We start from the raw sequence: 23,467 nt of genomic DNA, 5'->3' as shown, positions 1-23,467 counted from the left end.
GGTCCACAGATGAATTTCACAATGTCATTCCCCTGTGTTCCCATAGTCCATTCACTCACAAAACATTCTGTGCTATTGCATATTTCAAGCCAAGATAACTTGTATTCTCATCTGACTCTCGCAGACCCCAAATTTGACGGACTGAATGCTTCAACAAACCGCAGCATAATTGATATGAGAGGCCGTTAACCCAATCACTGGGGTAGCTTAATTTTTTGCAGACTGCAGGCGGGTTCCAAAGCGCAGATGTGATGGATGGCAAACACTGCCCAAGTTTCATTGACATTGCTGTGTATTATCACGTCAGGAATATATCTTATTCAGGGGAGGTTACAAATGGTTTTCAACAGCTTTTCTCTGCCAGCCAAAACATTTACTCAGGCTATATATGGGATGCTTGGAGGCTAGATGCAAGGGATACAGGCAAGCTAGTTTTTCAAAAGTAGCCTTTTGTAATGACCTTAACATAAAGTATATTGCCGGTAAAGTCAAAGCTCGTTCGGGAAATTCTGAGGAGTTCCAGTCACCACTGTCAAATTGATTGCTTCACTCGTCTCTGGTGACAACATTGTTACGTCATCTAGCGGACTGCCATATTTATTGTTCATGTCAGCCAACCATCTCATTGTGCTTGTTTTAGACAGGAAACGCAACATTGTGCCAACAGTGTTCAGCGCTTACGAAAATTCTATAGGGGCTGGTTTGGAAAAGAAAGGAATATCAGTTGTAAATAAGGAGCCAGTGCACCTACCAAGACAAATCGGACTCAAAACCAGATCCATTGTCAGTGGCAGTCTGGAACACATCATGCTTTATATCGCAGATTAATAACTTCATTCCTCATTGAGTACAGTGTAAACACCATGTCACCAACAAGAACTATGTCATTCCTTTCTCTCACCTTTGCGCTTAAAGGAATAACTTATCCAAAAATAAAAATTATCTCATTAATTCCTCACCCTCATATCATTGTTTGATTGATCAAAATAAAACCGAAATCGTTATACGGCTTAGTGTGATTATCAAATTGCAAAGGCTGTGATTTAATTCAATAAGTATATGCAGAGTGAAGCGTAGCATTGTTTTTTGGATACATAAGCAGAACATGATCCAGGTTTTCAGTGTCTCGGAGAAGCTTGGTTTGTAGTAAATGCTGCTCCACACAAACTCATCTTTACATTTACAGAGAGAAAATGCAACATGTGCGACCATCTTTTCAGAAGCACTTATAAAATTAAACTGTAAAGCTTTAAGGGTTCCATGCAATGGAAATTAAGAAAGCCATAAATATTAGTATTATATATATATATATATATATATATATATATATATATATATATATATATATATATATATATATATATATATATATATATATATTTTACAGCCTATTATTAATATAGTATTGTTTTTCTTTTTTTTGTATTTTTTTATTTATTTATGATAGTTTTACAATATATAGTATTAGAAATATTACAATAGTAATAAAAAAAATCATGTATCCTGAATTTATTTCTTTTGTCGAACACAGAAGAATTTGAAATTTAATTATTTCCCATGCAGTTGCAATAAAAAAATATATATATATTCAAAAAGATGCAAAAATCACCTTTAATTATAATAAATGTAATTGTATCATAAATGGCTTGTTTACTATATGTTCTAAAGCCATACAATAAATTTAAATAAGAACGTTAATTAAAACAAAGTTCACTTCAACCTAGAGCTCTGTGCTGAATTTTTAAAGAAAGTAGCAGACAGTATCAGTATCTTATTTGTAAACAAATCTTTCTTTTGAGTCTTATCTTGTCAATGAATCACTTCATAACTAATTAATTTCTCAATTTCACTGACTCTGTCTGCAGGGCTATTAGTGAATAAGTATGACTGCATATGTAGAAGTCGTTTGGACTAATTTAATTGTACTTTTGCATCCTTTTTGAAGCTTAAAAAGCTTAGTCCCCATTCACTGCAATTGCATGGAAATGTGTGGCCTGGAAATAAAAAAGTTATAAACTTTTTCCTTTAGTACTCCACTGAAGAAAAAGTCATATTTGGAACGACATACGTGTGAACAAATTATGACAGAATTTACATTTTCAGGTGAACTGTTCCTTTATACATAGAGAGGGGTTTTCAACAGCCATGAGAACTTACAGTCCATGCTGCATTGCTCCACGCTTATTTCCTCAGCATCTCTTCTTACTACTGCTGAATTATTAGTAGTTCTGGTTTAGATTATGTGCTGTAGAGTTGTAGGGTCGTCTGTGAAGGCGTAAGAGTGGTGTCGTAATTCAGCAAGCGGTGGGCTGGTTGGTGGGTGGCTTAAGTGCAGAACTGTAGCTGCTTTTTACTGAATGTTAAGTGGGCATTGAAATTCAAAGTATCCCACCACTTTGTGTAGCATTTATTACCATCAGCTAAATCATCAGTGATGGGGAATATTTAAACAAATCCAATTGAAACTGCTTAAACAATGTTATTAAAAATGGTTTCTGTCCTCAAAGCATGATTTCTATAATTCTTCTGTATGGCGTCAATTCAGAAAATGATACGCAGAGTGCCTTCTAGGATACCTTGTATTAGCCAATTGCTCTATCAGTGCAAATTATTTACTAATATACTATGCAGCCTAAATTTCCCATCCCTTTGCATTCTGAAATGTTTCTTGATATGGTTTATCAGCCAGATTTCTGACGTCAAATAGTCTCTGAAGTTGAAAGGTTGGCTGAAGTGAATGTTGTCTTGAACAGGATTTATTAGAGAGATTTAAAATAAAATAAAAACAACTAAACATTTAAGGCCTTACAGACAGATAGATGAATGGATAGACAGATGGATGGATGGATGGATAGATAGACAGACCTGATGAGTGCTATTTGTGTGGTACGCTTGAAAAGTTGATGCTTACAGTATGTAGTGAGTTCTTAATCAGTTACTTATGAGGCTGCATAAAACTCACAGAGAGAAAAGAAAAATGGCAAATGATTAATGGGGCAACTCTTCAGAACAACCATTTCTGTTCTGGCACTGTTAGGACTGTGTACAGCTTCTCCGGAGCAGACATAAATCTGAGACGAACAATTGCCTTTGTTACTAATTCAAGAAGTGACTTCAAATATTCATCAACTTTTTTTGTCCCAAGAGCTTTGAGATCTCACTACGGCTAGACCACTTCATATAATTTCCAAATTAATCCATGGCTACATAAAAAGGGGAAGATTTGAGTTGAGACTTCAAACAAGCAGTTTTATGGTAAACGTTTGGCAGCATGAGCGCACAAAGAAATGCTCAGATTTTAAACGTGTGAACGTCCCGACTAACAGCTTAGCCAGAGCACCTTTGAAGTACACGCCGTTCCGTCATTAATGGGAACATTATTCAGCGCTATACTGTGCCAAAAGTCTTTACGTTGGAAACTTGATCAAACTTGAGGTGCACAGCCTCCACACATGACAGCGCTATGTCGGATCGTGAGAAGTATTAACACACACAGACACATGCCAGGTACCTGTTGCTTCCACACAGCGGAACTTTCCACTATATCCACATACACACTCATGTGGAACTAGTCTGGACAGGATCCAGGCACATTGCGAGGGGGAGCAATCTAAATTACGAATACTCGGATTCACACAGACAGACAAATATACACACACACACACACACACACAGGTGAGGACAATAACTATTCTTAAAACCCTACAAACTAATTTCAAACAGAAGTTTCTAGTTTGTGAAATGGCAAAAAGTCAAGTTCCAGACTTGATATGATTTCAAGGAGCATAAGCTGGCACTCCCCCACCGCAAAATCGCCACTGCAAAAGAAATTATATTTTACCCGAGATTGTAGTCTGTATTGAATGCGATGAAATAATGACAGAGAACTGTGAAATAATGGAGAGAAAGCCTTTTTGTAGATTTGCCCTGTAAAATACAACCAAAAAAATGTTAGGCAGTCTAATTCATGAAAAAATTACTCTTGCTGGTTCTTTTTAGTATATCAAAATTTTCAGCGCAAACTGTGCAGCCTCAAACGCTAATGAATGACTCGTATTTGCCTATTCTTTTTACTGAGTCAACAATGAACATCAAAAACGAATCTTATGATTCTTATGAGCCGGTTCTTTTTAGTGAATCCAAATATACAGTTTGCCTCAACCAGTAATTGTGACAGGTGACTCTTATGAGCCAGTTCATGAATCAAATACAAACAGCCTGACCTTTGAGTTTTAAACTCAAAAGCCGAGTGGAACTGATTTCACTGAACTGATTACAACAGAGCGTTAAAGGGATACTCCACCCCAAAATGAAAATTTTGTCATTAATCACTTACCCCCATGTTGTTCCAAACCTGTAAAAGTTACATTCTTATATTTGGAACACAATTTAAGTGGTTCAACCATAATATTAAGAATTGTTGAATAAAGTCATTATTTTTGTTTTCTTTGCGTACAAAAAGTATTCTCGTCGCTTCATAAAATTCAGATTGAATCACTGATGGCAGATGAACTATTCTGATGATGTCTTTCATACTTTCCTGGACCTTGACACTGTTATTTATTTGGCAGTCTATGGGACAGTCACAAGCCTCCCGGTTTTCATCCAAAATATCTTAAATTGTGTTCCGAAGATGAACAAAGCTTTTAAATAGTTAAAAATATATGATAACTTGTATTGTTTACATGTATGTAAACAACACAACATTTGGCTGTAAAATCAGCCAAATGTACATTTAGTCATTACAGTACTGCAGCAGTAAACACTGGTTTTGTGTTTTCTCTTCAGCTTGTGATTGTCATCCAGTTGGTGCAGCTGGTAAGACCTGTAACCAGACGACCGGACAGTGCCCATGCAAAGATGGTGTGACTGGCATCACTTGCAACCGCTGCGCTAAAGGATACCAGCAAAGCAGATCGCCTATCGCCCCCTGTATCAGTAAGATTAATTTGGTTTCTTTTTCTCTTTCTCATTCATTGTCTTCATAAAGTTTTGTGTAATAATTCTTAGTGTTGAAAATTTGATAATTAATTACACTTCTATTTGGGGTACCTTTACTTTTAGTGCTTTCAGCAAGGATGTATTACATTAAACAAAAGTCACAATAAAGACATTTATAATGTTACAAATGATACATATTTCACTTTCTATTCATTAAAGAATCTTGAAAAAAAAATATGATATGCTTTCCACAAAAAAAGAAAAAAAAGAAAATAATGATTACATATGAGAGTGATTTCTGAAGGTTCATGTGACACTGAAGACTGGAGTAATGATGCTGAAAAAGTCAGCTTTGCATCACAGGAATAAATTGCACTTATATTTCATATTATATATTATATATCATATATAGAATATATGTTTGAATAGGAAACAGTTATTTTTAATGGGAACAATATTTTATAACATTATACTGTTTTTACTGTATTTTTGATTAAACACATGCATCTTGGGTTAGCATAAGAGACTTCTTTCAAAAACATGAAAAAGAAAATTAATTATACCAACCCCAAACATTTTGAACAGGTGTGTATATTAAATTAAAATCAACAAGAAATACGAAAGCCTGTATTAATCTACAATAGTTGCCAAAGACACCATCTGACAGAAAATTGCTTGATAAAAAAAACTTATTGAAAGTTAAACCACTATAATTACAAGCAAAATCAAGATTTTATGTCCTAATTTGGGAGACTACGATAATCCTTTGTCAAAGTACATCTGTTCAACTTTAATAGCTTTAATAGCTACATATGTTTTGGTTGTGGTTAAAAACTAGTTGTATTTTATCAAAAATATTTATTACTATTTATGAGAGCAACTTAAGATCAATCTTACACCTCCTACCATGCAACTGGACAATAATTGTGAATAACATGAAAAATAATTCCTTCTTTTAAGCGGTTTCAAACAAATGAGTGGCAAAACAGTGCTAAAGCACATTGAATTACCTTCAATTTTATTGCATCTCTTCTACCTCTTGAAAATGAGGGTGTCCTATAAATAAATAACACAATGACACAAAATGGTTGTTATAAAAGCACAAATAATAATCCATTATTCAAAAACTATTCTTGGACTAAATGAGGTGGTCCAACATGACTTGTTGTCCCATTACCACCCACAGAGACATCAATAATAATACTCCAAAGAAATTCTGCATAAACAACTATTATTATTCATGACTTCATGGCCCCGGCCCATTTAATTTCCGTATTGGTCCCCATTCCATTATTTCCTTGGATGGACACTTGCTGATTTCCCTCTGCTAAGTCAAACAGACCATAAAGCCCTGGCTGACATGACCTAGTGTGCCCTGAACCTCGCTGACAGCCTTTCAACTCATAAATCTCACGGCCTGCTCCAGGGGCATGATGGGTGATATGTTTGTTGGCAGTATCAACAAGGCAGCAGACAGTCTCTGTGGCGATTAAAGACAGGCCCACACAGCAGCTGGCATTTCTCGATAAGATACTCGCTGGGAGCGCAATACAATGTGTGCCTATTAATGTGAACCACTTCTATTATGTGCTAACTGATGACATCGAAATAAAGATTTATCTGGACAGCTGCCAAAAGCGACTGTAGACACGAATCCATTCAGATTTACTTGGCAAATGAAACCCCCAATCCCCAAGAAACTAGATTTTCCTTAATTTCTCAGGGTTGGTAACAAATGTGCTGTTAAATCTGGAGAGAAAGAGGGAGCCCCGGCAATTGAGTGGAAAATATTTGGTTTCTCATTTTGTGACATAACATGCTTTTGTTTTAATAGCCTGCTATTAAGTTTTTGTGACATCGCACTTTTTGCCAACTGCACATTTTAACAATCCTTGATCCCCCATCGGTGTATATCTGACAGCAGAGCGCTTAAAAGAGGGAAGAAGGGGCTTTAGGCAGGAAACCTATTGAAATTAGACACTGCCACATCTTCACGTCATCAATGATATGTCTGATAAACCTCATCTTAAAAAAATGAATTTAAGTTCAAATGTGTTTATTGGAAGCAGCAATGGCTAGAAAAGACTTCTGATTGTTTGCTCTTGACTGTTTGTTGCAGAGATTCCGGTTGCTGCACCCACAGCCACCTACAGCAGTTCACAAGAGCCCACAGGTGAGTTCTGGAAAGAAAAGAAAACATGCGCAATAAAAACACTTTCAAATTCACTTACTTAAGGCATTTGTAGCTCTATATGAGAAGATACTCCAAACACAAATTTGTGTTTATTGTTTGTGATTTTTCTGCTTTGATTCAAACTTTCTATGCAATACCTAAATGGGAACAATAATAATAAGACAAGTTTGACATGCTGAATGCAAAAATCACTTTTTGTGTATCATTTACAGTGCTCATGAAATCTAAAAGGATATTTTGACACCTTATACAAGCTAATGTTCCAGAAAGCACTAGAATATTACAGAATATTAATTCTAGAATGTTCTGATCCTTGTAAAAACGAAATATCTTTAAAAAAAAGTTAAATTAATACAAAACTTATCTGTGCTAAACCAGTGCTTCTTAATTAATGATAGAAGTTCTAGAATTTAAAATTTACCTGAAATGAATGATGATTTAACCAAAACATTGATGCTACGTGAAAATAAATAGTACCACAGAATTTCAGAAGAACCATGAAAAATTTAAGCGAAACACATTTTTGATTATATGACTAACTTTATTAAATATTAATAATAATATATTAATCTTAGTCTTAAAAAAAATTGTATAAGGTCACAGCAACAAATTCTCTACATAGCTGTGTTAGTTTGCCTCTCATTTCATGGCAAAACAAATCTAATTAATATTTAATGTCCATTTATGTATTTATTTGCCACCTGTGTCAATATTTTATTAAAAAACCCATCAGGGTGCTGACTTTACAGCATGCCTCAGATTGCCAAAACAGAGCCATATGCAGCAGTGGATCTTCGATTTGTATGATCTGCGTGAGGTTTTCTTAATCGTGAGGATGTCAACATGAGCTCTGGCTCTCCTTCTCTACACGCTCTGTCTCAGTCACCATCGAAACTGGCTGGGACCCTAATCTGATTACATGCTTCATTTGAATGCGTTTGCTTTCCCGTCACACTCCCGCAGTGCTGTGCCGTGAGGGAGAACACACCCTTGTACTTTCATTCATACTCAATTACCCAAGCTGCCCGATCACTGTCTGCACTGTGGGAGTAACGCCTGTGACGTGCAGTCGTCCCATGGAGCCAAACTCAGCAGCTAAAGGCTTTCTGCTATTCTATCTATTTCAGCTCTGAGATGTTTCACTAAGAGCAGTTACATTTCCCTGGTTAGTGCACATGCAACAGTCACGTAGAGTTGTGGTTGTCAGTGTGACATGCCGGTTCTAAGCTTGTCTGCAACAAACTGGTCTTGTTTCAATAATAATTATTATTAATCAATCATTTCATATCCCATCTGTGGCACTTATGTGGGAGATGTGATTTTGGAACTGGCGTGTATTATGTTACTCATGTTATGTAATTACTGTTTTTCCCTTACACTTTGTACATATGTTAAATTTCACATACAAATTGAAATATAAATCTAATTGAAAAGTACAGTTGGCTGGTCAAAATATTAAGTGTATAAAAGTCTGTGAAATAAAATACAGCCAGCTTGGTATTTTTACCAGCCTGTTTTTATTTATTTCAAGATGATTTGTACAGTACTTTTCACAATATATATAGTTTCAGTGTTACAATTAGGAAGAATTTAAATTAAATTAAATTAATTTTCATTCAGACCTTAGAAATATCAGTTGTCACTTTATATCTATACCCAATAATAAGCCTTAGCATGATATTTAAAGTTTTTTGTTCAAAGTGCTGTAGTTTTACCATTGTTGCATTAAAATATACAATTTAAAGCAACAGTGATGATTGAGAGATGAACAAATTAACATTTCTCAAAAGCCTGTTGTATCATATTTGAAACTTGCATTTTAACTTGATTTTTCTCCAAAAAATGATGTATGGATAATCAAGTAAACCTAAGATGATTTAGACCAGTAGTTGTTCATTTTGAAATATATTGCTAACAATATAAAAGTTATTCTTACCTATACTTTAAAAAAAACATTAAAGATTTCATAGCTAAAAGACAATTTCAAAGAAATTTAATGAGAGAGCTACAATACAAAACATTAAACATCACTATATTATAAATGATATACACTACTTTTCAAAAGTTTTTGTGTTCTTTTAAAAATAAATGAATACTTTTATTAATCAAGGATGCATTAAATTGATCAAAACTGACAGTAAATATATTTATAATGTTTCTATTTCAAATAAATGCTATTATTTCAAACGTTCTTGTCATCAAAAAACCTTTAAAATCAATTGATCATGGTTTCCACAAAAATATTAAGCCACACAACAAATGTTTTCAACATTTGCCATCACAAGAACAAATTATACCTTAAAACTGTATTACTGTAAAAGCAAATAAATCTAGCCTTGAGACTACTTTCAAAAACATTCTGCCTGCAAACTCTTGAACAGCAGATAGAATGTATTCAAAAGTTTGAATGGTAGATAGAAATATTTATATATACATGATGAATTTTATGATTAAACAGATTAATTTAAAAAGGGGCCAAAACATATGTAATAGTAAGTTTAACCTCTTTTTTTACTCTCTATACCTGTCCTGCTGTAGTTTACTGTGAGGACTCTGCGGTGTGGCTCCCCAGTGGAGCAGCACAGTTGTGCTTGAGGGACTCTATTAAGCAGACATTTGTCCCTCCACAGGGGACGTCCATTATTGAGGAGACGTGGGTGTAATGGGCAGCATCAGGCATTGTGCCTCCGTTCACGCATTTACATGGAAATCAGGCGTGGTTGATATGGATTCGTAGGAATCATTTACTTTTTTGGGACGCCACCTCCTTCTCTGCACTTTTTCTCATTCCCTGCCTCCAGTTCTTCCCCCACAGTCCTTCACATCCTAATTCTGCGCACCACCTTTTTGTGTTACCCCCCCAAAGCTGCCAGACATCTCGCTCTTCTTGCCCTCAACCCCCCTCTTACTTTCCCCTTCAAACTTTTTTTTTTTTTGATTCGGGTTGGTGGTTCTTTCCTGCTTCACCGTTGCCTAGGTAACCTCATTCAGACGGAATATAAAGGGACATGAAAAGGGTGGATTGGACAGAGGGCTGAAGAAAATAATGAAGTTTGTCCATATTCAGACGAAAGCTGAAAGGTCTTCTCGCTCCCATCTCTTCCAGTCGGCCAGAAATCTCAAAGTTATTACACTATGTAAAGTAGCTGCGACGAGAGACTCTCAGGTTTCGGTTTGCGTCAGGAGAACTGAGCCAACTCTCTGGTTTGGGTCCAAAAGGTGGCTGGCGTTGAAGTGACTCCATCGGCCAGGCCTCAGTCTGGGGTTCAAATCTCCATGGCGGTGTCGAATAGATCCGCTGAGCGCTAGAGCTATAAATCATAGCACGCCGGACACTGTCCCTGAGGTTTATATGTAGAAAGCTGCACCCAATTGTTGGCATTGTGACGGGGGTGTTCTGTGTCTGAATGAAGTTTAAATGACCTGTGAACCCCCTGCCCTGACATCGCTGAGTAAGTAGGGGTATATGGGGAGGCGCTGATAATTAGGGTGAGAAAATGACTGGGTTAAGTGAAGAAAAGATTAAATGATTAAATAGCCATTAAGTCTTAATTAGGTCCAACGTGACTCTCTTTAAATGTGCGTATGATGCAGCGGCCCCAGATCATCTGGACACTCAAAAGTGCATCAATGTTATTGCATTAGACAGTTGATAATACAAAACAAGTGGCATCTGCAAACAGATAATGCTTTTTGTAGTTACTATTAAACAGATAGTCCCAGAATTCCCTTTATAAATGGGACATTAATTGTTTTATTATTAAACTTCTTTTAAGTGTCATTTGGTTTGATATTTTGTTATCCATCGCAAAGATATTCATACATTTGTGCCACTTTGTATGGCATCCATCCAGTAACCCAATAAATCCTACTGTATCATATTTGATACGCAAATTTCTAAGGCCTTAAATTATCAATGTGATCAAAACTTTGCTGAAAAATCTGTTGTTCACTATCTACTACATGCCTTCTGTCATCTGATTGACGGGTTATATTTTTTTAGTAAGTAAAAGGCCTTTTAGTATTGTTCTAAAAATGTCCCCCTTCTGTTTGTGGTTCACGTGTCTTTTAGCTGTGAAATCTTTCATCTTTTCATAAGTGAGAATAACTTTTATATTATCTTCTTCAGACTGTGACTCCCACTGTAAGACTCCCAAGGGCAAGATGAAGGTTACCATGAAAAAATACTGCAAAAAAGATTATGGTAAGTAGCTCTTATTTAGAAACGCCTGCTTCTTTTTCACTTCACATCTTCAGACATCTTTCTCTTCTGTCTTTTCTATCTCTCTCTTTATGTGTTCCCCCTCTCATAGTGTTGACAGCTTATTCAGAGGCTAAAGGTTTATGTTATAGCATCAAAGCGTGTGAACTCAGCAGGTTTCTCCAGATGGACACGCTCAAAGTGCCTCGCAGCATCTAGAGGACAAAGGGGACAGCTGGTTCCTGTTGAAACAGAGATTTTACAGGTTTAAATTCTAATATAGTTAATATAATAACAGACTTATAGAAGTTCAAGAATGCAGTTATAGGTTTTAAGTTTATAAATGGAACAACAGATAGACAGATTTTAACAAAAATAGTCAATGCAGGTTTTTATCATCTTCTTGAGAAAGTTCTATAACGTATAAGAAACACGTTAGATTACAAAGAAAAGAAAAAAAAAACAATATTGAAATCTCTGCATACACTCAGTTTCGTATATATTAAACTAAAGTAGATGAATTAGTAGAACAAGGCAGTATAGCATCAAGAAAGTGCTGCGTTTGATTTGGGGTTGGAAAGATATTTTTTTGTGTATTTTTGAAGAAAAAAAAAATGTCACTTATGTTCACCAAGGCTGCATTTATTTAGTTAAAAGCACAGTAAAAAAAAAATATATATATATATATATATATTTTAAATATTTTTGAGAAAACCTTGATACATTATTTTCAGGATTCTGAAATTCAGGATTATTTTCAGATGAATAGAAAGTTCAAAAGAACAGCATTTATTTGAAAAAGAAATCTTTTGTAAAATTATAAATGTTTTTACTCTCACTTTTCATAAATTTGATGAATTCTTTTAGAATAAAAGTATTAATTTCTTTCAAATAAATTTACTGACCCAAACTTTGGTAGTGTAGTAGTTATGGTGTATATACCGGTAAAATTTACACTTTGAATCTAGTGTAAGTTGCTATATTAGTATACCATATTTGTTGTACTTAACCTTGTATCAGGGTGCAGTATAAATGCTCTTGCATGCAAATGTGGTAGAGGCAGAATCACTCTTTGACGACTCACAGGTCCTCTGGCTGTTTGCAGAGCGGAGAAAAAGATATTTGATTTCACAGTGTGATATCATAAACTCATTCCTGACTGGCCTCAAGTCTGGAAGATTTGTGGTGTCCAAGAGTGAGGACCACACTGCCTCTGCTCAAAACACTGCCAAGCTAGAAACAAAAAAGAACATGAAGAAAAACAGACAGACATGTGTCCCTAAATAGATGCAACGCATGTTTCTAACATAAGCAATGGTTCTGTCTTTACTAAAACCTGGAGAAAAAAAATATAACCAAACATTGTGTCCCAATTTGTAAGCTATCAGATCCTACACAGCATATGAGAAATGCCTGATCAAAGCATGTTGAAAACTGTACACTCTTAAAAATAAAGGTTCTTTATTGGCACCCATGGTTCCATGAAGAGCCTTTAACATCCATGGAACCTTCTGTTGCAAAGATTATTAAAATGTTCTTTACACTAAGAAAAAATAATTATTTTAAGAACTGTTCACTGAAAGGTTCTTTGGGAAACCAAAAATGGTTTTTCAAAGCATCACCACCTGTTTTTGACACAATTCCAGATTCATATGGAAGAGATTTCTTGCCTGTTACTTAATGCACAGTACAATGGGGTCCAAAAGTCTGAGACCACTAGAAATGTATTCATTTTTTGAATTTAGTACATGTTCCCCCTTTTCTTTACATAATCTTCTACTGTATATGATTAGCATAATTTCAAAATGAAGTTGGAAGTTAAATTAAAAATGAACATGGATTTCAGAGATTTGTGTAAAGCCTGCTGATCTCCAGCATGATTTGTAAATAATCCAAAGAGCATCTTGTGTTTCAATGGATTGAAGCAAGTACATTTGTACACATTTCATATGCAAAACCATGTTTGTTTCCAGGTTTAAATGAAAAACTTTCCAGATTTTCAGTCTGGTTTCAGACTTTCAGACATGAGCGTATATGAAGTGCCTGCAGCATTTAGCACAAACTGAAATGTGTCTTTCCAGATAAAACCGTTGCACACAGAATTAAAGTTATAGACACAGAAGTCCAATTTATCTCACTCACAGAGGCCATCTAAAATGCAATTTCCTCATTAATCAGGAGCACCTAATCTATATTAACATCTCTATACTGCTCATTACTTGAAAAAACTCATTTACCTGTACAATCCCTCTCTGGTTTCCAAAACATTTTTAGGCATTCCCTTAGGGTGAAGCTGATAATATTAAAATAGATCATATCCACCGGTTGAATCAGCAACCACACAGACTAGAGGGAACAATAAAATCCAGCAGAGAAAGTGAGAGAAGGAGCTATTAATGGCATTGCTGGACATCTGTAGCTGCTATCGTTCAGGCCGTGATATTAAGTTTCATTCATTTTCACTCTCAGCCATAAGTGTTCATACTCTGAGGTTGTTCTCATAGGGAAGTCGTTCATCATGTTGATGTTATATAGGACAGGTAACACTGGCTAAGCCGAGTGTCCGGACTGCAGTATAAATCTCAGTGGGTGGGGAGTATGAAAGGGCTAAAGTCCCCATGTGTCAGAGAGACACCATGATTTATTTTTCTTTTTTAAAAGCTATCTTTGCAGGTCTGCCCTAGAACTACAATACAAAAAAAAAAAAAAAAATAAATAAAATAAAAAAATGCCCCCAAAAAAGTACATAAAAAAAATACAAATAAATTAATTAAAAATATGGTTGACCCCAAACTTTTATTTATTTATTCATAAATGTGTGTGTACATATATATATTTGCTGCTCAAGAAACTGAAAAGAATAATAAGTTATAAAACGTAATTTCTATGAAGGCAAAGCTGAATTTCCAGCATCATTACTCCAGTCTTCAGTGTCACATGATCCTTCAGAAATCATTCTAATATACTGATTTGCTGTTCAGTTAATATCTATTATTATTAGTTCATAAATATCAATAAAAGTTCTTATCCATTTTTAGCTGCTTAGTATTTTTGTGAAAACCGTGATACATTCTTTGATGAATAGAAAGTTTAAAAGAACATGATTGATTTGAAACAAAAAAGCTTTTGTAACATAAATTACAAATGTCTTTACTGTCACTTTTGATCAGTTTAATGTCTCCTTGCTTCATAAAAATATGAAGCAGCACAACTGTTTTCAACATAGATAATAATGATACAAAGTAACGTTTCTTGAGCAGTAAATCAACATATTAGCCAAACACTGGCAAAAATAGTATAATATTTTGTATTTTTTTCCCCACTTTCACAATATCCTCTGAGACAGACCAGCACTCTGCACATTTGTGCAATGACAGTCTCAGTGAAATAGCAGCCATTGCTTGTATCAACACAGTATAAATTGTCCAGAACTCACAGGACGTTTACACTACTGGGAAGAGCTGTTGCATCCAGCTCTCCGTTGTAGTCCTTGCTGAAGTTTTAAATCTGCCCAGCGCTGGTGGATGAGACAGACAGAGAGAGACGAGAAAGAAAGAAATACTCCCTGTTGATCCGCTTTTGTTTGCTGTCGCTAAGGAGACAGCGGTCCGAAAGGCTTGCATTCTCCTACTCTTGGGTGGGTGGAGAATGACAATGAATCAAAGAACTGTGTGTGTGTGTGTCAGTGTGTGTACAGAGCTCCTTAGCATTGCCACACACACACACACACACACACGGCAGAGCAGCAGTCAGTGCCCCGGCGTAAGCGGCTGGGCGTAGGGCGTCCCAGCAGGGAGCTTGCTGGAGCTTCAGTGTGGTAATCAGGCGCACTAATTAGATTAGAGGCCGGCTTGTGTACCACGTGCAGCTCGTGTTCCAGCACACTGGCCGCGGACACTGAAAACCTGCAGGACACCTGGCAAATCTATGAGCCTCTTCCTCTTTTTAAATTCATTGCTCTCCCGCTCTCAATCAGGAGAGAAATCCCTCACCTTCTAGCTCTTTTCTTTCTCTCTTTGTCTTCACATTGTCACGATGGAGAATAAAAGTGGTCTCATCCTATTCAGCCGATCTAATGGAGCTTTGGAGATGGATGGTTTTGCTGGCCTGTGCCGTGTGGCCTCATGCAAAAGAGGGTTTAACTCGCCAGATTAAACAGGCACTTTATAACGTATTCTTATTGTATTGTGTATAGCTATTTATTCTATGCTACATCACCAAGATATATCAGGATTTGTTGTTGCATAGTAAATAAATTTATAGAGAATCTGGCAACTTTTTTATCTAACATTAAGATTTAGATTATAAAGTTTAGTTCTGTTTTTATGAATATATCAGGAAAAATTTTAAATAAAATTTTATTTATTTTCATCATTCTTAATGTTATTTATTTTATTTTTTTTGTCTTCACTAGTACAATTCAACTGTCCTGCAGTGTGACAAATAAATTCTTAAATATTTCAAAGTAGTCAATTGTTTAATATGAGCTGGTGAAGGGAGCATGCATAATAATTATAAAATAATTAAAATGTGGTTTTAAGTAAGGTTGGTAAGTAAGGCACATCACACTGCAAGAGGTGAAAGTTTCATGTCAGTTTAAATGATTACAATAATCCATGAAAATAGTTGAATATGTACATTTTATTGCTCAATTTCAACCCAAATTTGCTCAACTGTTGCTCTTTCAGAGTTCGCTGACTCTGTTCAAACTTACTGGAGTTCTCAGTTATTTTTTCAAGTCTCATTCAATTTTCATCTATGTTTAAAATGTTTAATTTAATTTATATCAGCTCTGTTAACCTAAAATATGAAGGAATAACAATAACAGCCAAATAATCAAACTGTTCACATGCTGTAAGAGTAAAGAGCTATTACATTTATTTGATCAAAAGATATAAATAGATAAAAAATTAAGATTGGAAAAAAAAGCATTGAGGAATCGGTTTTTAATTAATTACATATTTTTAAAAACTGATGAAAATTCAGTGAGGCTTAACTGAAACCTCGGAACTCTATTAATTCCTGTAAAAGAGCAACTTTGAAGAAACTTTTAATTTCTGATTGTTTTAAAATAGTATGAATTCTTCGCATCTGTTTTTTGGCAAATCTGAGCACTCTGTGAGACAATGTTGAGATCACTGTCTGAAGCTCCAAATGAAACACACATCTAGAGTTTACCAGGGTTTTTTCAGGAGAAAAAGTCTCCATGTAATCTCATTGATGACTAGGAGAAACTGTCTATTAAAGAGATCGGCTTTCTCTGTCCTATTTTCTCTCTAACATGGGCAGAAACAAAGACATACAAATAAAACCATTCATTTGCAGTCGAAAAAGCTCACCGGGAGTCTTTCTCAATACCTGGACGAATCTGGAAAGCGTTTGCCACCCGCATGGCGTATCTGTGGCTCAGTGCTGCATTCAGACAGGAAATGTGCCCGTTTGGCTGGGTTTGATGAAACCAGTGCCAGTGATCACAGCATTAAAGCGTCACGCAGAGAGAGAGAGCACGAAAGATTTGAAATATTACAGTAACACATTTTCAATATAAGCAATTCTAACATGTGTAACATGAACAGCGATGACATCACTTTTAATACATTTTCAGCGCTTAGCATTTAGGTTGGTTTTCCTTGTGTTTGTTTAAAGGTTATACAATATATGCAATGCAATATACACAGTGTTATGTGGCTGCTAACATATTCTTTGTGGTTGCCAGGATGATGCTACAGTATGTGGTTGCTAAGATGTTCTAGGTGGTCTTCAAGACAAAGCTTTGTGGTTGTTAATGTATTATGTGTAGTAGCTATGTAGATGTTGCTAATGTACAGCATTCGGTGATATTGCCAGGATGCTGTTATGTGGTTGCTAACATATTCTTTGTGGTTGCCAGGATGTTGCTACATGTGGTTGCTAATGATTTCTAGGTGGTTGACAAGCAGTGCTGGGTAGATTACAGTCTGTTACTGATTACAAATTACATGAGAAAAACTGTAGTTAGTAACATGGTCTGGATTACACATGTTAGGTAATCTAGGCTGATTAACTCATTTACCACATGGGATCATTGTGTAAAATCTGTCAGTGTGACCATTAACTGACATCAGAGAACAGTGAGCATGCAAGTAGGAAGTTGCAAACCTCAGGAAGTTATATTACAGAATCAAAGTCACATTAACAGTCTAAAAAAGTTATTACAAAAGCACATTTAGTACACATATAATTCACAAAACTAAAACTAACTTTACCACACTAATGCCGTCAGTTTGGCATGTATGTGTGGAGTACACCGTAAATTACATCTTATTGTGTTTTAAAGGCAAAGTCCATATACATGGCAATACATGGCTAAATGACTCATTGAGTGATAATTCAAATACTAATTAAAATGTGTAATTTTCTGTGTAATCCTAGCCACCTGACTAGTGCATGGCATATGCAGTTATGTAAAAACTGGAGGATTGTCCAAATGCATAGACCTTATATAGCTCCACCCCTTTTCAGCGCTGTGTTCAGTGTCTTCTGCCTTCTGGTTTGTATTTCCACAGCATGAAGGGAAGGTTGTATCAATTTATGAACGAACTGCTCATTTTTTTAATTTTCTTAAATTTATAAGAAAGCATCAGAAACTTGATAAAGCACATCAAATGTTTGTGGACAAGCTAAAAAGGAGTTTATGTAAATCACACACATGTAAAATCCCCATTAAGTAAATCCCACACATACTTTACAAGATTTTCAAAAAAGAGCCCGGAAGTGTATATTGTAATCTAACTACAAGTATTTCATTTTTGGAATCTGATTACGTAATCCAGATTACATGTAATCATTTACTATCCAGCACTGTTGACAAGACAATGCTGCAGTATTTGGTTGCTAAGGTGTTCTAGTTGGTCACCAGGATATTATATATTTATGATAATAATTTGATACAAGGTAAAGATTTGAATTTTTCAGAGTTCATGATTATGATTACAAAGGTATTAATATTAAGTTGACTTTTTATTGGTTCCTTTAATTGTATGTATAGGTAGCGTGTATTTTCGGGAATATTATATTTCTTTTGTAATCGTTCAAAAGTCATAAAATCATAATTCTTTTTATGAAAAATTAAAAATATATACAAAATCATAATTGTAACCCAGACAAAATATGCGTCAACGTTTAACAGAAATCCGCAAACACTGCTAATAAGTCAAAGCAATTGTTTTGAAGAAGCTCAACAACACATTTTGAGTCAGTTTTGGGCTCGCTGCTGTCTCCCGCCGAGAAGAAGCGAGATCAGGTCAAGAGCGAGATCCGGAGCAGGATTCTCACGCCGGCCGGGCTCAGATAGCTCATGAGCTCTAAACACATCCGCCATTATTCGCCATTCTTCTGTGTGGTTGTGTTTGTATGGGGTGATAAACTGCATCCTCTCTGGGCCGCGCTACCCTCCGCACACCCTTCTTTTCTTTTTATCTCTTGTTATTTGGATGGCGAAGCGGGCTCTGGCCCAGAGAAACACTGGCGATGAATGGCGGGCCTGTGGAAGTGCGTTCTCTCAATTTGGGTGCAATTTGCTCACAGCATCCCCCCCCCCCCCCGCTGCTCAATTGGGGCATTCCTTTCAGCGATGGGGGCGATCCTTGCCTCCCTCTCTAAAGAGAGTGTTCACATTCGAGAGCGAAAAGAAAGAATGCTAGGAAAGAAAGAGCACTTCCTGTGTCATTTTCACACAATGCTGTAATGGCATATTTCTTAAACATGACGTGCTACTGGTTCATGGGTTACTGGCCGCAGGGTGTGTGTGAGTGTTTCAGGGCGGCACAGACATGCCTCGCCGTTACACACCGGGTCTAATGTGTAATAGAGGTGTTTTTTTTCTCCCTCTGGGCATCCTCCCCGTGTGAAACCACTTCACGTCAAGTACAGATTAGCTCGCAATCTGCGAGTCTGATGATAGTTAAAATGGTGTGACCCGGGGGGGATCTCTGGGTTTGTTAGCAGTTACCACATGGGCTGGACGTTAACATCTGATGCAGGACTTTTTTAGTTTGTACCTTAGTTGTGGATACTTAGTGAACTGTGTTCAAAAGACTGAGACCACATTAAAAATCTGAATTAAAAGCTTTAGGATTTTGAAGAATTATTCATATTACTCATATTATTATTACAAATGATCATGTTTATATAAAATGTTATAGAAGATATGAACTCAAATATATGTTTACATATATTTGCTTATATATTTATATTTATTTTATTTTTGTTAATTTTTTTTTTAATGTTCAAAATCCTAAAACTTTTTTTTTTACTTTTAAGGTTCATTAAAACAATAACATTTACATAAAAATAAATAATTAAATGAAATGAATTAAACTAGATTGAAGTAAAATGAAATTGAATGACATAAATTAAATAAAAGTGTTTATAAAATGTAAAAAAAAAAAAAAAAAAATAGAAAAATAACTAAAAAAACAACAGGAGACTTCAGGAAAAGTCTCCATCTGCTTTCCACTGGATCTCATTGCTGTCTTGGAGAAACAAGTTATTAAAGAGATTTCAGTTTGTTTGTCTTTTTTTTCTTCTATGGGTGGTACTCAGATTAACATCTTAAAGTCACAAAAAAAGCTTGAACTTTCACACAAAAGATAATGAAGAGAACGAAATTGGTTGATCTTAATTTTTCTGTTCTATCAGTATCAGGAGATGGAAGGAAAGTGTTTATATGGCAGCTTACATTGTTGTCGAAAGAGAAGTCATTTAATAATTCAATAATAACTTCAATTAAAAAATCTATAATAATAATAATAATAATAATCATAATTACTAAGCAACAAAATAAATATATAAATAATAATAAATATTAAAAAAATACATATGAATAATATATATAAAAATTTATTGATTATTATGTTTATTTTATTTTTAATATTATTCTTTCTAATTATAAAAATGTATTTACATTTAAAATAAAACATACACCTTTTTATTTCTTTGTATGTGTCCTTCATATGTATATATATATATATATATATATATATATATATATATATACACACACACACACACACACACACACTATATATGGGGTCTAAAATATAAAAGTATTTAATCTGAATTATCTGAATTAAAAGTATCCTCATTTTGCTGTTTCCTGCTCCAACACCTTTTAATCTGACCGTTTGTCTCCACAGCTGTCCAGGTTCACGTGCTAAAAGGAGATAAGGCGGGCGAGTGGTGGAAATTCACTATCAACATCATATCCGTCTATAAGCAGGGTGGACATCGCATTCGCAGAGGAGACCAGCTCCTGTGGGTCCGCGCTAAAGACGTGGCCTGCAAGTGCCCCAAAATTAAACCCGGGAGGAAGTACCTGCTGATGGGCTCTGACAACGATGACTCCCGCGGTCAGAGCGGCGTGGTGGTGGACAAGGGCAGCCTGCTCATCCCGTGGAAGGACCTGTGGGCCCGTCGGCTCAGGAAATTCCAGCAGCGTGACAAGAGGGGCAAGTGTTAGGAAAAAAAACATGGAGGAAAAACAGAGAGATTGAAGAACCGGAGAGAAGGAAAGAAAAAAATAATGACCCGAGCAACGTCGGAGCAGATTGATTGATCAGAATCGTGGTGAAGGACAACCAGTTGTGCAGTTTTGCCTTCCTTTGTTTAGCGTGTTTTTTTTTTCCCATCAAGATTTTATTTTTTCATATCTTCAATTTTGCTGAATTTGCACCTACTATTAAGTATACATATATGTAAAGTGGTTTATGTGTGATCCTGGTGTCTGGTGTCTCTTTTTGATTTCTGTCTTTTTCCACAAAGGATACAAAAAAAAAAGATACAAGCTACTGAGTCAGTTTATCTATGTGAATATTTTCCTTCAGAAGAAGTGTGTTGGCGGTCGACATTTTAAAGAACTAACAGTGGGGTCCAGAAGTCTGGGTCACTTTGAAAATCTGGATTTGAAACAGAAAGTTTAAAAATAGAAAAACAAAGATGCATTCCAATGACAAAATATTTATGATTCTTCAAATTTATTATGAAAAATTAGATGACCTTTGATGCAGTGGATTTGTTTAAAAAGAAAATAAAAATGTTCACTCAAAATGTTATGCTGATAATCATTTATTTTTATTTTTTTTTATGAAACATTTTGTTCTAAATTTGAAAAATGCTAAATAAAAGCACTTTCATTAGCGCTCTCAGTCTTTTGGGCCCCATTGTACATTATTTAGAGTTTGATTAAAAAGGCAGTATTTGCATATGCGTGATTACGCCAGAATCATAAAACAAGATCTGTCAAGCCAATACTTGCCAAAATTACATAAAGCATCCTTTACATTCCTTCCTCTCAGATAGAAAATCTGTTGACAATACCTCACTGTTGCTGTTCAGAAGAATTTGATTGGTTCAAAATGGCATGACATCATAATGACATCATAATGTTTATTTGGTGCCAAAAGCTATGCCGACTTTTGGCATTTGATACTAACTGTGGTGATCTTTAAAGTGTGAAGTCTACCTTCTGTTCCATAACTAGTTGTAGTTTGAGTTTTGTTATAAATATAGAGTATTGTTGTTAACCACTTCATGATTTTTCAGTTGGAAAAAAAGTGTATTTTTCATTATGAACAAGAAGTTAACTTAAAAAAGGTCACATTTATAATAAGTGTAATCTTGTTATATTTCTAAAGATTTCCCAGATGCAGTAATAATCAAAATTCTCATCGAGTAAATAAATAAAATCCTGAAATGTCCTTCAAGACATCAAGATGACTAGAGTTTAGTAAAATTTTAATGCTCTAGATTCTAAATTTGAGACATCCTGTATGTCATTGCTAAGGTTCAATGATAAAGTGATGGAAGATATAAGAAAAGAAAGAAGAAAAGAAAAAAAAAAAACAATGTACACAAGCCTGAATGGTCTATATTTACCAGTGTATGCAAACATAAGGTTACATCCACCAAAATAAATCGGCTAAAATGGCTCTTATTATCCAGAGAAACAAACAATGTTCTGTGATATCACTAATGTGGTACCTTTCTTTCTTTTGGTACTTCACTAAGGTGATATGCTCTACTGTTTTTGTACAGTTGTTGTTGTTTTTTACGATATTTAGTAGATTATATTCACATGCAATTAACCATTTTTTATGCCATGAACTTGATATTCTGAAAATAAGAAAATGTTTTTTTTAGATTTTCTTTGTTTACATAAGTTGGTAGTGTAGTGAGATGGTTGTACTATGTCTGTGTGACAGGAAAATGCACACACACACACACACACACACACACACACACACACACACACACACACACACACACACACACACACTTTAACATGCAGTCACTGTCCAGCTCTGAAACTCTGACAGTGCTTATGAACTGAAAGTCAATGACTATGGTTTATTAAAACTCACAGATGGTCTGGTTGTTTGGAGACACCTGACCTCACAAGTAGACTTTGACCAGTTTTCCAGACATTTTGGAAAATGACTTTGAACAGAATGTTTTTTTTTTTTTTTTTTTTTTTTTTTTTTTTTTTTTGATGAAGACATTTACAATGTTCATGGTCCTCCTGAATATGATGTTTTACTGTGTACATTGCAAAAGCTGCGTATTGTCCCGTAATGCATACTAATATATTATGATTCTCATAAATGAACATATTTAATGATACATGAACTCACATGGCTGTGTGTTTATTTTTGTTCCCAAATATGATCTTTTTATACAGGGTTTACAAAACAAACAAACAAACTGCAAACTGTATACTAATAATGATATCAATTCAATCAATTATATTGTGGCACAATCATAAAAATGTCCAGAAATAGAAGCAAAATCAGTTCTAAGATGCACTTGAATTATTTAATTGTATATATGTACAAATACTTTAGATTTTACACCTTATAAACCTGTAATATTTCTCATATGAATGGACATAGTTATAAATACAGTAACTATAATTATATAATACTTATATTAATACTACTATATATTAATAACAATAACAATTATTATTATTTATAATAATTTTTATTTATTTTTATGATTTATTTATATTATTTATCATTTAATTTAAACATTATTAATTTATAGTAATTTATAAATGTAATAATTAAACCATATTTATTATTATTAATATTAAT

General features: G+C 34.9%; 1 protein-coding gene across 2 annotated transcripts in view; it reads left to right on the top strand.

Annotated features, from left to right (window-relative positions):
- The window catches only part of LOC109079574 (netrin-1-like), a 49,841-nt gene extending 26,847 nt beyond the window's left edge, over nt 1–22,994 (top strand). For both annotated transcript variants that reach the window (XM_042729366.1, XM_042729360.1), the window contains 4 exons: nt 4,789–4,938; nt 7,061–7,114; nt 11,265–11,339; nt 20,513–22,994. In XM_042729366.1, coding sequence (XP_042585300.1) covers nt 4,789–4,938; nt 7,061–7,114; nt 11,265–11,339; nt 20,513–20,835 — 602 coding nt within the window. In that variant the 3' untranslated portion in view covers nt 20,836–22,994. The remainder of the gene's footprint in view (nt 1–4,788; nt 4,939–7,060; nt 7,115–11,264; nt 11,340–20,512) is intronic.
- The last annotated feature ends 473 nt before the right edge of the window (nt 22,995–23,467 follow it).

The sequence above is a fragment of the Cyprinus carpio genome, chromosome A3, assembly GCF_018340385.1.
Source record: "Cyprinus carpio isolate SPL01 chromosome A3, ASM1834038v1, whole genome shotgun sequence".
Lineage (NCBI taxonomy): Eukaryota > Metazoa > Chordata > Actinopteri > Cypriniformes > Cyprinidae > Cyprinus > Cyprinus carpio.
The sequence above is the reverse complement of the archived record's forward strand: the minus strand, read 5'-3'. Positions and strand labels throughout refer to the sequence as shown.